General features: G+C 32.2%; 1 protein-coding gene across 1 annotated transcript in view; it reads right to left on the minus strand.

Annotated features, from left to right (window-relative positions):
• RasGAP1 (Ras GTPase activating protein 1) overlaps positions 1-14,063 on the minus strand; it is a 30,627-nt gene extending 16,564 nt beyond the window's left edge. Inside the window, exons 1-3 of the mRNA XM_074184354.1 lie at positions 13,717-14,063; positions 13,401-13,521; positions 8,426-9,046 (exon numbers count right to left, since the gene is read on the minus strand). Of these exons, the coding sequence (XP_074040455.1) occupies positions 8,426-9,046; positions 13,401-13,521; positions 13,717-13,813 (839 nt within the window). The 5' untranslated portion in view covers positions 13,814-14,063. The remainder of the gene's footprint in view (positions 1-8,425; positions 9,047-13,400; positions 13,522-13,716) is intronic.
• Between the last annotated feature and the right edge of the window lie 2,958 nt (positions 14,064-17,021).

The raw sequence follows: 17,021 nt of genomic DNA on the forward strand, positions 1-17,021 counted from the left end.
CCCACTAGATGTGCGTTTGTTAGAAGACTATGGGAGCGCGCGCGCGCGCGCGAGAGAGAGAGAGAGAGAGAGAGAGAGAGAGAAAATAAAATTCTCAAGTCTCTTCCTAGATTTAACAAGCTGTACCTGTCATTGTCGTTTACTGTTTAAATATATGAAAGTATGAGATATCTGATAAATCCATTATGTCACCTTATGGTAAAAAAAGCTTCAGTTCAAAAACTTTTGATTAAAAACAAGAGATTCAAGAATTTATTTTGGTTGTCGTGCAATTCTAATGATGGTCAAACTATCTAAATTTGAGACAAATTAAAAACTAATTATTTACAAAATCTAAACATTGGGTATACTACAGAAAAACTAGACATTTTAAGCAACCATCAGAAATAAGAATTAATCTGACATTTAGTTAGAAATGAAACGGAAAAAGGCCAAGAAGCTTTGAAATAACAGAAGCCATTGATGACATCGTTGAAGATAAAACTAATGTTTCAAATGCTTTCGCTAACTTTTTTACAAGAATAGCACAAGAGGCTATTAACCAATATTTCAGAACTGAAATTTTCAGTGGCTTTTTGACTAATGAATGCATAACTAATCGAGCAAAAAATGCAGAACTCAGAATATTGTTTTTTTGCCCATCAATTTTGTCTATTCACTAGAAATTAGATAAAACTTATACTGCTCTTTCTTTTGACTATAAAATATTAATCGCTTACAGTACAAATATTTGGAATTTTATGATAAATCCGACTACCACATTTGTTGAATTCATTCACTGATCCATTTAAAAAAGAGTTGAAACTCTCAGGAAATTTCCAGTGACTTTCAAGACTTGCTCATTCTGAATAAATTTGAATGAGATAAATCTATTTTGCAATTTACTGATTATTCACTAGTTTTACTAATGTTACGTCGCTGGTCCCTAAATGTAACGCCATTGAGCATGGCAATATCAAGATTCTCCAATGAACTAGAAGATATTGAAGAATTAATCATTTGAATCGAGTTTATTTAAAGTGCTATTTCGGAAAACGGACATTTTAGCTCGGATATCGGATCGAAACTCAAAGCACTTTATTACTATTATTACCGCCACATGCACTTACTGCAACGCAGTTATAATTCAAAGGAGTGCCGTCGAAAAAAAAAAAACATCCCGCCTGATGTACACACAAAACGCGACATCAGTATTCAAGAAGGGAATAATTAACAATGGAGACGTATACCGTGAGAGGCCCGCCCACGAAAAAAAAAATACGAAAATAAAAAGAACAATTAGCGCTCATTTGTATTCAATCGACGCCAAAATGATTGTTCAAAGTGATCTTTATTAATAATTCATAATAGTATTGTTGAATCGTTAGCATAGTCCACTTTAACCTTGTGCAAGACAAAAGACAATGTGATTCTCATTGTGTCTTTCATATACGAACATTGTTTGAGAGAAATTTTTATAATTGTGTGATTTTTCCGACTCGTTTTCGGTTACGACACTTTTTACGAGTTTTACTTTTGAACAACTAGCGGATAATGGGAAAATAATTTAAATTCGTATTTGATGTTGTTTTCAAACGATTCTTAGAAGGTAATGGAGGGTCGTTAAGCGTTGGGTTTTGCACCGGAATATTAATGATTTCGCTGGTATTCATTCGTGGAATAAAGTTTGTGTTTCCTCTCTCGACTACCTTTTAAAACTCCCACGGAGCTTCCTACACCATAAACCCAATCAGGTCTTACAGCCGGTGACTGCAGCTTTGTTTTATTCCTATATTCGATTTCAGCGATATGTTTAATAATATCGAAAATTTTCAATTTCGAAATTTATGATTATTTTGGGTTATGACGTTAAATTCTCAGTCGGACAACCTAAATGAAACTGGAGTTTATAGGTATAATTTCATAATTTAAAAGTCGTATTATGAGATTTGTGAACAAATTCTTAATGTGAATACCGAATTTCTATTTCAAATTCACAGTTTGAAGGACATTTTTCAAGAATATTTAAAAGATATTATTAATAAGAGTCTAATTTTAAATATAAAAGTTGAATATCGGGTTTAAAGCTCAAATGTCAAGTTTTCATTTCGATTGCTTAAATTTAAAATTCGTACTTACACCGAATTTCAGATTTCATCGACCAATTTCAAATTTTAAATGACGAATTTTAAAGTTCAAATACCGCGAATTAATCAAAGATCAAATAATTCACAAAAACCTAATATCAAGTTTTGAGGCCAAATTTCGAAGTACAATCATTTTGAGTATGAAGAACACATTTTGCAAATGGGAGGTCCATTTTTCGGGCAATAGTTTAAATTCAAAGGTTACAATTCAAATTTGAGTGCTAAAGTTCAAGTATGAAGGTCAAATTTCATGTTAAACGGACAAATTTGAAGATAAAAAGACAAATTCCAAGGTAAAGAGTCAAATTTCAAGTCAAAGGGCCAAATTTCAAATCAAAGGGCCAAATTTTAAATTAAAGGGCCAAATTTCAAATTAAAGGGCCAAATTTCAAATTAAAGGGCCGAATTTCAAATTGAAGGGTCAAATTTCATGTTAAAGAGAGAAATTTCAAGTTGGAGTGTCAAATTTCATGCTAAATGGCCAAAGTTCATGCTAAATGGCCAAATTTCATGCTTAAGGGCCAAATTTCAAGGGACAAATTTCAAGTTGAAAACTAAATTTTCAAGTTGAACGGCCACAAAGGTACTGTTTTCAAACTCAAGGGCAAATTTAAAATTGAAAGGCCAAATTTAGAAGTTGAAGGTCCATCAGTTGAAAGATCAAACTTCATGTTGAAGATGCAGAATTCAAGTTTTAAGGCACAATTTCAACTTATTCAGCCAAATTTCACGTTAAAGGGTCTAAATTCACGTTTAAGATGCAAATTTTACTATTGAGGTCCAAATTTCTATTTTAAGACAAAATTTCAAGTTTAGGGCAAATATTGTTTGGTGGCTGACTTTTTGAAGATGAAAAACGGAATTTTTAATTTAAATTCCACATTTAAAAGTTCAGGCGCACTTTCAAAATCGAGCGTTTTTGTTCAATTTTCCTTGACAACTCCTTTAAAAACTACCTTATATTTAAAAAAATTTAAATACTGTATGAAAGTTGATATAAATATTGTGGGCACAATTTCAAGGTATTCCAAAAAATCAAATAATAAACTAAATATACCTAGAACGGAAAAGTGCAAATACAAAAAGATGACTTCTCAACATAGAAGAAATAAATAAGTTGGACGATATCTTTCCTTACGAAGATGCCATCGACGGGATCGAGAGAGAACTCAATCCACAAATATCAAAGATAAACGAAGCTCGCCAAGGCGGTCAGTTGCAAAGCCAAGTTTCTACATCTATCGCCGACTAGATGGGTCCTGTCTTTCACTGCAGATTTCACTGCAAAGCAACTAGTTGTGAACTAGAGCCCAAACACAGACGGTTCCAACCTTCCATAGGTCTCATCAGTGACGCTAATCTGAACCACAAATGCATTGCTAGACTCAACTGTCTTCAAACGACAAGTTAGTAAGGGCAATGACATCTGCCCTCACGAAGACTCGATCTATGAGAACGGCATAGAACTCAATCCTCGAATATCAAAGATAAATCAGGATCCCCAGAGCGGTCAGTTGCAAAGCCAAGCTTCGATGTCGACCGCCGACGAGATTGGTCCTCTGTCTTTAGCTGAAAAAAAAACATAAAAATATTTTCATTCTAACTCCCTTACAGAGTTTATGCCCTTGAACCAATTTTGAACAATCGGTTCCTGCGCGAAACGCGCGTCGAGACACAGCATTTTTCTTGTAGAAAGGGCTTTCAATAGAATATAAATTATATCCAACATTGTCAAAATAAAATTTTAGATTTTCACAGTTTGATGTTTGTCATAATATCAATTGCTGATAATAGCATATTATTTGAAGAGCGAGAAATGTGGTCATACTCGTGAGAATGAAGTTTGATGACGTGAGCCAAAGGCAGGCGCCATAAAGAATTTTAGCGAATAATGACCATTTCTCACGAGTAAAATACTATAAATTTCACTAGTTCGGACTTCCATTGTCTACTATATAAAATGATTTTAAATCCCTAAAACAACTAAAAAAGGAAGAATTGAAAATGAATAGCTGAAAATAACAATTATATTAACCAAAATAAACCTTAAATAAAATAATAGTGAAGTAAAATACAAGTAAAAATAGAACAATTGAATAAATAAAAATAAAGAGAAGAAAATAAAAAATAAAAAGTGGAGAGATTCCAAGTCACGTTAGTTCACGACGTTTCGATTGTTAGTATCTACAATCGTCTTCGGGTGATGACATCACCCGAATATAGTAGACAATGGAAGTCCGAACTAGTGAAATTCATCATGAAACATTGTCAATCACCTTCAAATAAAATACTATAATTTTGCTCAGGATATATTTCAAAATAAGATCCATTTGTCAAGGATATTCTGAATGAGAGTAATATCATAACATTTTATAACAGGAAGTAACTCAAAAAAATCATTCAAAAAACTTCCCATAAAATGAAAAAAATCAAAAAGTACTCGTCGTTAATGGGATTTGAATCCAGAACTCTGGTCTCGTATTCTACCAACTACTGTTAATTGAATTTATGAAAAAAATATCAATTTCTTCGCCACATTATAAATTTCTGATGGGGCCTACTAGTTTTCACTTTCAGAGTCCATGTTTTCATTCTTGTTTTTCCTTACAAACTATATATTTTAAAATTAACTGTCATTCGGAGATGAAGTTTTGACATTTGAGAACATATTTGGAAGTAGCTATTTTCTCAAGGCTTACTTGCGATTCGAAGTAAGTTAAATACAAACGTAACATTATAAATTTGCTCACCTGCGATTGGCCTCAAGGAAGTGAGTTATATACTCATTAAGATTTAAGTATTTTAAGTTTTTCTTAACTGAAAATCCTCTGTATGATATCAATGAATTTTATGGAAGTGTCCAATTGAATAGAGATGCCTTCGATGTGGACACCTATATAATAGGTGTGTTCCCAGTTGACTAATATGTATGTGTATTGTAATTTAAATCAAATGTTTGTACTGAAATTCTTAACGATCTTGATATTCTTGATGATCTCAATATAATTTTTTCAACCTTATGATTACCATCTAATTCTCAAATTCAATCATGTAATGTAATTTGTTTTAATGAGTATGTTGATTTGTTTTAATGAGTATGTCTTCGTATTTTTTTTCTCAATTCATGACCACCATTGATTGTGGAATCTTAAGATGTATATAGCCTGATTTTAATTGCGCCATTGGTTTTGACATGTCTATAAACCTTGTGTTTCTCAAGACGAATAAAGATATTATTATTATTATTAAAAACTCATGTTACCATGACCCTAGCCAAATTCTGACTCATTTGAGGGGGTTCTGATATATCAAAGAAAAATCCTCTATTACGATGGAAAGTTACTGACCCCAAGGTCGTATGAAGGGTTGCCTATCTTTAGGTTGTGCCGCTCTACACGAAAATTCACAGTTTTGCAGGTGGCACTATTATATTATGGAAAAGCAACAATCTAAGCAAGCTTTGAGAAACAATCTTGAATGATATCAAAATAGTAAAAAGTTGGTGTGATTGAAATCATTCGAAGTTGAATAACACAAAAACTAGTTTGAGATCGTTTAGATGTAAAATTTTTAATTTGAGTCTGCCGAATGGCTCGATCGATTGCTGTACTGATACTATGTTTCAAGGAGTTTGCTTGAGAGAGAGAAAGAGAAAGAACTTTATTGTCCAAAGAACAGAATTCTTGTTAACAAAGTTTAGAAATACATTTATGTATGTACACATATATCTATATTACAATGTAGGTTTTCACGGATGGTAGAATATGATGTGTTGTTTTTCCGGGTGTTCATCCGTTGTGTACTATTCGATAGTCGACGTTTCGCCATCATTTCAGATGGCATTATCAAGACGAGTCGAAGGTCGAAGCGAGAGGTCGAAGCTACGAGAGGTCGAAGCGAAGCAGTAACTCGTCTTGATAATGCCATCTGAGATGATGGCAAAACGTTGACTATCGAATAGTACACAACGGATGAACACCCGGAAAAACAACACATCACATATATCTATATATACACACACACATATACATATGTAACACAAAGGGATCAATTCAAAAATTAAATAAACACCTAAGCTAAGGTTTGAGAAACAAGTTATAGGTCTTAATAAGAAATTAGCTTCAGGTTGTTGAGCAGTGAAAATGGTCAGAACAGAACTGAATACTTACTCTCTAGTAGAGAATTCTATAATTTATAATGGAGGAAACATGTATAATCACCTGCCACATTATATTGAAGATATCAGCAATAATGGACAAGGCTATAAACGAACTATTATACAACCGACTGCATTATAGCGTAGAAGAGTTTTTCACTGAAAATTCTGAATAGCAAGTTTTTGTGTTACATTCTGACCAAGTATATCTGATTCGACCCCATTACGAATGTTTGGAATACAAACGGAATAGAATGAAGTGTTTTTCGTATAATTCAGCGTTCATATAAAAGTATTTAAGTATTTTGAAATTATTTTTCTTCCGTGTAATTCAATGTTTATATGAAAACAGCCGTTTCGAAAGTGCTTTCTCATCCAGTCTGTTTTTGAAAGTTACTTCTTTGCATGATCTACACATTTTTGTTTAGGGTTAATTTTTGAAATTGATTGTTTCCTTCCTTTTTTTTTGGAAGATTCCCACATTTTTTGTATCAAGATGGAGAAGTAAAAGGCAAAAACTTTCTTTTCCAAATACATCAATAACCTCATTGACTCTTGTTAATACATCTTCTAGTGTAGACCCAGTGATTGTCATTGTGGAATCATCTGCAAACATAGTTATGTGGCAATTGTCAACATGTTCTGAAAGATCATTAACAAATACCACAAAGATTAAAGGTCCCAGTACTGATCCCTGAGGAACTCCCAATGTCACATCATGTTCCTTGAACACGATATTGTTATATTTGACTGTCAAATGCCAACCACTCATATATGATTTTATCCAAGTCAAAATTTTATGTGGAAACCCAAGCCTCTCTAACTTTATATATAGAAAATCTGGTGAAACAGTGTCAAATTCTATTGACAGATCAAAAAAAATATTAATTACAAAATTATTGGCATCAACTTCGGAATATATGTTATTGAGATAATCATTGGCAGTGGTTTCTATGGAACGATATTTTCTAAATCCATGTTGATTATTACATAGTATATTATTTGACTCTAACTAATTCACTATTCTAGTAGCCACCACTGTTTCATACACTTTCGAAAGAGAAGAAAGTAATGGAAATTTGTCGGTATTTATTCAGGTCATTTCTATTTCCTTTTTTAAAAAGAGGAATGACTGAGGCTTTCTTGAACTCTTCTGGAAAGTAGCCTAGCATATAGGATTGATTCATTAGATAAGTTAGGGGAGATACAATAAGATCAAATATTTCTTAACAACTGGTATTGACAGGTCCCCTGATCCAATCAGATTTTTATTTTTCATTAATCTCAATGCAGCATGAATTTCAGCTTCAGTATATGGTCCGTTCTCAATTGAGTGTACAATATTAATATTTGTACTGGTTGCACAAGGTAATGTTAGATTTTGACCTAAGTGTGTGGAAATAGCAGTTTTAGAAGAATTTGCAAAATGCAGGAGGGTGTTCAGCCACAACTGAGTCATGATGGAGAGTGATAACATTATTAGCATAACACTTTCTTTTTATTCCCAACTCGTTGTTTACTATATTCCACGTTTCTTTAGTTTTGTCACTGGCATTGCCACTTTTAGTGGAAAAGTAACTACTTGATATTTTTTTTGCTTAACGATATTCTTCTGTTGTTTAAGCCTAGATTTGTATACAGCCATATTACTAGGTCAACTTCTTGATCATTTGTAATTAGTATTGTACTCAGTATGTTTACTTCTATATGGAAATAAGTATGTGCATATTGAAAATGTGTCAATATTTTTCTTTGCTCAAGAACAATAACAGGTTGAAGTACTTTATACAAAGTATACTGGCCACCTGATCTTCCCATAATTGTTATCCATCAATCTATAAATATATTTCTGTCAATATAGTTCCAACTTACTGAGGCACACTGTATTTCAATACTAGTCAGCACACATAATCATAGGAGTAGTTATTTCATAAAAAATATTTTATTAAATCATCTGTGGATGATTTGACATGTTTCCATAACTAACAAGAGACTTTATAAATATATTTGTTTCTTCCCATTTTGGAAACAATGTACTCAAAATAGAAAAACCACACAAAATATTTCCTCAACACAGTTCTCTCCAAAATAAATAATTTTCCATTGAGTGAATACATCATAAAATTATGAATTTCGAACTTACCACGCACTCCTGTGTGCCGAATTCTGTTGCTGCATCCCCCTGAGCTGCACGCGGACCTCCCCCAAAAAAACATCATCACTTATACCCGGAGTATCATGCCAAATGGACACTTGCAATTCGCAAATTTCAGAGTCTCCTTCGCACATAATATCTTTACCCCCCTCGCTACTGTGAAATGTGAAAACCTCATCGAATTGCGGGGAAGTAGTTTTTTTCCTCACTCTCGTTCGTTTAGAAATACGTTTGCCGTTCGTATAAGTCACACACACCAAAGCATAAGAATCGCAGGAACCGTTCTTCAAGGTGAGGTCCAAGCAGCCAACAACTTTGACGAGGAGTCTCCTGGTAGCGCCGTAACCACACGACGAACTGTTTTTATTCAATTCTGGCTCGAATTTGATCTCGATGTTTGCCTTGCCTTGCACCTCTGAGTCTGCGTCCACGGCTTTTATGGGAAACCAGTGGTCCTTGTTGTTATAGGAGGCTAGTTGTTCGCGTCTTATAGCGACTTTACCAAGCACCTTGTCCTGCTTCAAGTGTCTGTCTCTGTCAAACACGTATATCGACACGAAACGAAAGTTCCTGGGGACTTCGAACTGGAATTCTTCACCGAAGAAGGGACTGAAAAAAACATTGAAAATTATTGTATATCGACAATTATTAGAATATTTTGAAGCGAATTAATTAATAACTGATGTAATCAGTAATTGGTTCGACATAAAATCAATTCTTATGACATGGCTTCACAACTGATAGTTAATATCAAGAGGGAAACAAAAAGTAGATCAGGGCACTTAAGTATGTAGTTGCAGTATTTCTTGATTTAAAGAGTCTTTGAAACCACTGGTAGAGAAATATTACTCAAAAAACTACACTATTATGGTATTCATTGTAATGTGTTGAAATAGATCATAGATATGTAAAATACAAAGTGTGTATTCAAATGAACTTAATAATTATGTAGAAGTACCTCAAGGCAGTGTTTTAGAACCTCTTCCATCAATAATTTATTTTAATGGTAAACATTTTGTGTAGTGTTATGATTTTCACAATATATTTGCTAATAATACACTAGTATCATTTTAAGGCAATGATATTAAGGAATCATTAATGATAATAAATAAAGTTTTGAAATAATTCCAGTCATTATTTCTAAGAATAAATGCATTTTAACTGAAAGCAAATAAAACAAAAGCAATGATCTCCAGTATGAAACACAAATTAAATGTCGGATATGAGTACTTACCTTATCAAAACTGAAGGTGGGAATTAGTTAATGAATTTCAATATCTCTAGAATGTCATTGTGATTACATATTTAAAAAACTACCAAAAATATGTTTTCTGCTCACGTGTTTGATTACTGTTCTACCTTACTGAATTTATTGGATTTTTCACAGACTTCACAAAAACTACAATGCACACAACTAAATGCCAACTGATTCAATGATGAGAATTTAGAATGGACATAATGTGGCTAATATTTTTTGTCATGACAATAGTGCTCATACATAAAATATTGGAAAATTTGGGCCCTTATTATCTCACTTCATTTAATAATTATATTATTATCCTAACTTACCCCACCAGAAAAGAGAATAATTTCCATATAGTTTGAATGAAATAAAAACTCAATGCAAACATTATTTATCGAGGGATGAACCTCTCAACTGAAGTAAACAATTCTACGTTTTAAACATTTTCAAAATTCATCCAGAGAAATTACTATCAATTGAACACATATGAAAAACTAAATTATGAAAAGCTTTTTACATTCTTACTGTTATTATATTTGTGTTTCAAGTCTTTCAACTATTACTTGTAAATATAATCAGTTTAAATGTATGTATCCCAGGATTATCCTACTTCACAAAATAAAGCATTATGTAAAAAAATATTGACCAGTCCATGTACATCACCTTATAAAAATTCATGAATAGGTTCCTATTATGAATGAATGAATATTTGTTGCATAACATTGATAAAGGAAAGGAGATAGCACAAAGTTTTCTGGACTAATATTTGAATAACACTCTTATCAAACATGGATAGGAAAACATTTATAAATTCAAATTCGTTAACAATGGAACAAACCGAAATTATTTCTAGGAAATCCCTGATGAACAGCTGATGAACAAACTTGTGGTTGAATGAATGACAAATTTGAACAGCCCATTCATTTATTGAAGTCATTTTCAATAGGAGGAAATATTAACAAACGTCAGAATAAAGAATGGAATTGAATCACCGAATCACAAATTTGCATTTTATGAATTACTTGACTGACTCACCTGAAGTTCAATGAAAACTGACAAGTCAAGATACTTCGGAATTTTATCAATTCTACAACAAAACTTTCGATTTTCCATATGAAAATGAATAAGTTTTAAATGAAACACTGTAAATAATTGAAAAGTCACATTTACTTTTTTGTTTACTACTAGTTTATGTTTGAATTGAAACGAGTATATTTTTAGGAGTCTTTTGTAACCTGGAGACACAATATTTCGTCATTTCGTTTTCAAAGACAAACAAAATCTAATTGAGAATTGTGAATTTCAGAGGTTTGCAAATGATGCTACGATATTTGAAACAAAATGAAGGAGGACCCAACAACCACAAAGTAAGAAATGTCAAACAAGAGATAACTGACACTGCAAAATATTCTTGATGTTTTCTTTGACATAAAACTGACTTTCACAACTCTCATGACTGATCCTGTCTCAAAAGCTTTAAAAATATTCAGATCGTAACTAGATCTCATTCATCAATATCTTAATTAATTCTTATAAAATACAGTACTGCCCCTTAGTAATATCTCTGGTGGAGTACGTATTATACAGAATTTAAGAATGATGAGGATACATTTAAGAAGGTTCAATACTGTTTTCTTTAGCATCATGCTCTTGAAATGGGTTTTATAAGAGATGCTTCTGAGTATGATAATGATTGGTTTGAATTGAATCTGGGTATCCTGAAAAACACTGGAAATAAAATGATCTCCATATTCTACGATGACTGCCTAATGATCATGACCCGAATTTATAACAATTTCAATGAAAACCATCAAAAAATTTGCAACTCCAAAATTTCAGAAGTTGATTTTCACGATTCCCCCCAAAAAATTACGGTGAAAATGTGCCAATCCAAGGAGTTAGTAGTATTATTATGAGAAAACACATACATTGTAATTATTTCTTGTGATTTCGTGTTTAAAGGCATGCTAATCCAGGCAGTATTTGAATATCAAAATCATGGAGGTAAAACATCTTATCCTTGTTCAGTACTGATAGGAATGGTGTATTTGTTAGATTTTTAAAGTAATTTCATTCCTTTATTCTGAAATTTCTGCAGAGAAGATATGTAATTGGCTTCAAGTAAAAATACCACGGTAATTAAAGTGAGGTTGTATGTTTTGAAGATTGTAACACATTTTTGAAAGTTAAGATGAAAGTTAACTTTTGAAAAAAAAATGTTTGCAATTTCATTGCTAATATATTGAAATTGTTTTTTAAAATGCAATGTGTTGTCAATTATGAAGTCCAAGTATTTAAAATTAACAGCCTCAATGAAATTCAGTATCATTCTTGATGTTCACTAAATTATTATCTAATAAACTGTTTGTATCAAGTTGTAACGCATTGAGTTTTCTTCATCTGTCTAAAACGCCAACCTGATTGGAAAAAGCGCGTCGAGAAGAGTATTTCAGTTCTGGTATTTAGAAAAAGTGCTTGTTTTAGATAGTAAGGTATCATCAGCAAATAGGTTAAGAAATTCACAGTTGTCAATGTATTCAAATAAAAAATGAATATTTAAGGTTCAACCACACTTCACTGGGAAACTTTTATACTAATTATTTGAATCGAAATGGGTATATTTGCTTGTCTGATTTAGTATTGATCTCTTTGATGCATTGTAACCTATTCAGCAAATAGCTAGTGAATCAATCAATACCACAAAATTCTAATTTTTTAAGCAAAATTTGAATTGCCATCATCTATGAAGCTTCTGTGAAAATAATATGATACAAATTTCAGTTTGAATATTTTTCATAGATTCAGGGTTTTGAATGAAAACCCTTCTATTGATTCACTTAAATTCTCATATATAAATTTTAGAAAACTTTGTCAGTGTAAGGATTTCATTCTCAGTGCGACAAATATTGGAAAAAGCCTAAAAAATTCTTTTGAATTGTTCAATCCATTCAAAACTGTTTATAGAGAAATTAATGAATATATTTTCAACCCAAGTCATACCAATAGCCAGGCTGTTGTGATGAACTAAATATAAAATTAGGACTGGCTTGGGTGTGACATGAAGATCGGAAGAAGCTGAGTGCATGGTTACTTCAGATATCTCAAGCTCTATATACTTATTGGCACTGAATAACCTGCAATGTGAGTACCAAAATCTATGTTAGGTGACCAAAATAGAAAATGGGTCAATAAGAAAGATAAACAGTACCAGGAAAATACACCTGGAAACCAGAGGAAGATGAGAGGAAAAACTCAATAAGCTCAAGAGGCTGCAATGTTTTCCGAAGACTTATATGAAATGGGCAAGTCAAATAACTTCTAAGTAGCTAAAACAGTGTGTCAAGTTTAGATATAAAACTTTTTCATTTACTAAATTGTACACTTTTCCATTAATTTTTCTCATTCGATTTGTATGAATGTTTGGTGTATAAATTGAGAAAAGAAAAATTAGTTATTCTAAGTAATTTAAAATTTTTAGGGAAAAGAAGTTGTTTCAGATGGATTATTTCTTCCAGTTCATGTCTTGAGAAAAATATGTATCTGATCTACAATTCATCCCAGAGGTTTGGATATACCTAATTCTTTGAAAGTTTACTATTTTTTATACATTTTGAGACTTGCAAGTCAAACGTTTCTTCAAACCAGTATTCACTAAAAAATCATTTTCTGGCAAAACATTAATATCTTTTGCAATCCCAGCCTGATGAATCAAACTGTTACCTCAAGGTTTGCAGAACTGTTGATGTTCTAAATATCTCTTCTTGGTCCAGTGACAGCGTGCAATAAACATCTCTCTGTGTCGACGATCCATGCAACCGAGCCTGCAGATTCTTCGCTTCCCCTAGAAATAAACACAAAAAATCAGAAAACTCATAAATAGGGCAAGATCGGGCTGGGATTTAAATCCATCACACCACCTGCAGTGAAGCAGATTTTTCCCCACCCTGACTTAAACAGCCGAAACCCGATGACATATTCAAATTAAAGAACCGAAAAGCGAGCATTTGAATGGACGGAAGCTTCAAAATTTACTTACCAATTTTTATTTTTAAACGTTCCTCCAATCTGACTTTAAAATGCTCGTCCGCCATGTTTAACTCCTCCGAAAAAAATGAATGAAACTGTTTTGACATAAGTCTACGACGAGTGGTCTCAAGTGTTGGATATGAAAAACCAAATGGTTTCCTGTCGAGTCATAGTCATCGTTCGCAAATAAGAGCACACATGGGTGTTTTTGTTTGATGTCTAATAACTCAGGTTAGTCACATCATGATCGTATGAAGATTTATGAATGAACGAAATTCAAGGCTACAGCTACAATGCGTAAACGGCGCGGAGCTACAACACTGCATTCTCTCTCGCACTCATTTCTCTTGCGTTTGTTCGGGAATCGGGCGAACGGATATCGCGGTAAAATGAATGAGCTTCTTATCTCCAACGCTGCCGAGTCAATTTTTATTTCTTCAGTATATTTACAAAAATTAGGTCTGAATACTCTGTATACTATATTGTATCGAACTGAAAACACTTGTAAAAAAAACTCATTAATAAAGTTTATTGTATGATTTTCACTATAAAGGGTTTTACAAAAACCGGCTGTTTTACAAAAACCGGCTGTTTTACAAAAACCGGCGGTTTTTGCAAAACCCTTTATAGTGAAAATCATACAATAAACTATATTAATGAGTTTAAATATGGATTTCCATCAAGTATCGGCCAGTCGCTACATTCAGACTCAAAATACACGTGAAAATGTAGGTAATACTTGAAAAATGTCAAAATATAAATGTTAAAGCAACTTTCAACAATAATATTATAATAATATAAATATTCATGCGTCAAAAAATCTCCTAATAAATAGGGCTCCATATCCATAACAGATCAAAAGCAGTTTTTTTTAAATATGTGTCTACTACATCGTTCTCTTTCCATTGTGGATAAATGGTCCTTTTTCAGTATTTTTTAATGTATGTTTATCATTTTCAAATTTTGATTTGTTGTCATAAACAAACATCACAGAAGCTTATATATACAGATGGAATATATGTTAAGTAATTCATTACTTTTAAATATATTTCGGCACGAATCTGTGAATTTCATATTCAACATAGTTTTAACAATATATTGTTGATACATAAATGTTCTTTCGAGGTGGCTAGTTCGTCTCAACACTATTTTTTTTTATGCTCCAGAAAGAGATATATCTATTGTACCATAATATCTGTTTTGAGATCAACTCCGATAGCATAGCATTTACTTGCCAGTTTTAAGCTAAATAATCTATATGTATCTGATAGTTCAAATTGTCATATATAAATATGCCTAGAGTTTCAACACTAGATGAAAAATATAATTTTTCAGTACTGAGTGCAACGTATTTTTGAATATAAAAATTTGTATTATATGACTTGAATCTAATAGAATTTGCTTCAGAGATTAAACAGTTTTCATTAAAATTATGTGAAAACATTGATTATATTGGAGAAGAGTGGTTTTGGCTTATTACTTCTCATCTTTATACAAAATAAAAATTGGGAGAAGTAGAAAACCAAAACAATTCCTTCCTTAAAATGAAATCTCCCAAAAATGTATCCTTTTTTATTTAGTGATCATGTATATTACTGTGAATTATTATTTCCGAAGTGAGATTGGTATCAATTGATACAATGACGTTAGAATCATCTGTACGATCTTAGTGTTTGATACTACAAATATTTCTCTCAAATCATTAACATAGGTTATGAAGAAGTAGAGCACCTAGTTCACTCTCTTGTAGAACACCTTTTCTGAATTCAAGTAAAATGGTGAACTGTTCATTTGTGATTTCTAAACTGAATTTTTGGTTCTTCCGGCTCTTTTAATTCTTTCAAGAACGATGGTATTTTATAAAAAGTCACTGTTTTCTTTCAAAGTAACGGTTTTCAATTTTTCACTATGATTGTTTTTTTTTTTTTCTTAATTACTTTGGACCCATTATAGTCTCGATTGTAAGAAGATCTGAGAGAAAACAAAGTAATACATATAGAAATAGCTTTCATCTTGATGCCTTGACACGGAACGATTTTCTCGTTTTCTTTCACAACAAAAATATCCTTGAAATGAGGTAATTTTATGTCGCATCTCAGTGGTTTATCCCGGTATGGAGAAAGTCATTAAATATGCTTGTGTGGAGAAGTGGAAATGAAGAGAGGAAATTCAACTAGGCTGCATTTCAAACTTTGTGACCAATCGACGAGAGAAAACAATGTATAGTTTCACGGACGGGAGGATGTTAAAAACTTTTTTCACATGAATTAATTTTGTTCTATTTACTTGATAGGCGTTGTTTTAAAAAAGAAATATACAAGTGTAATATTCTTATAGTTATTACTTTTTGTTACTTTGTAGTTGAAATAATTCATTTATTTAGCAATTAGATTATATTGCTATATTTTCTTATAGATTATATCTATACTTCTGTACTAATATTATAAATGTGAAAGTTTGTGAGGATGGATGTATGTATGTTTGTGTCTCTTTCACGCCTAAACGACTGAATGGATTTAGATGAAACTTTACATAAATACAGATGTCCGTGTTCTGCCCTGTACGTTAATATAAGAGTGTCTGTCAATCAATAGGTACCCACTTATACAATACTAGCTTTCCCCGCTGTTTTTCCGGATTACCGTGGGAACCTACCCTATGTATTATTCCAGGTCATGATCTATCTATATACCAACTTACATTTGAATCCATTGAGCTGTTTAGATATAAAACAGTGAAAAATGTAAATCGATATGTAACATTCATTCATCCTCACAAACTTTATGCATTTATATTACTAGCAGTAGAATTATTACTATTATATATTACCAATATATTTCATTCTAATCCTTTCAGTATTTTTTTTTGCTGATGCTATTCAATATTGTGTGGGTACCTATATTGATTGACTGACACTCTTATATTAACGTACAGCCGAAGCTACTGAACCTGGAATCTTGAAATATGCAGGTAGATTCTTTGTATTACGTAAATGACCATCAAGAAAGGGAATCAAGAATTTCATCTCCAAGAAGGAAAAATAGGGGTTTAAAGATTATATTGAATATTGTCAGTTTTGAAGTCGGAAACCTGAAGTTTTGGGTTGACAAAAAAATATTGTAACTATTTGTTTAAAATGGTCTGTCACTAAAATTAATGTGATAAACCAAACTCGACACGGGCGAAGCCGCGGGCAACAACTAGTCAGTAATTATATTAATTCACCATTAATGATGATGCTTGGTTTTATTTTTGACATAATTTTCAGAATAGATGTACTGAAAAATCGAAAGACATGGCCACACTGTTTACCTC

The sequence above is a fragment of the Leptinotarsa decemlineata genome, unplaced genomic scaffold (assembly GCF_025532065.1).
Source record: "Leptinotarsa decemlineata unplaced genomic scaffold, Ldec_3_MD MMD2_tig00026354_RagTag_RagTag, whole genome shotgun sequence".
NCBI classification, from domain to species: domain Eukaryota; kingdom Metazoa; phylum Arthropoda; class Insecta; order Coleoptera; family Chrysomelidae; genus Leptinotarsa; species Leptinotarsa decemlineata.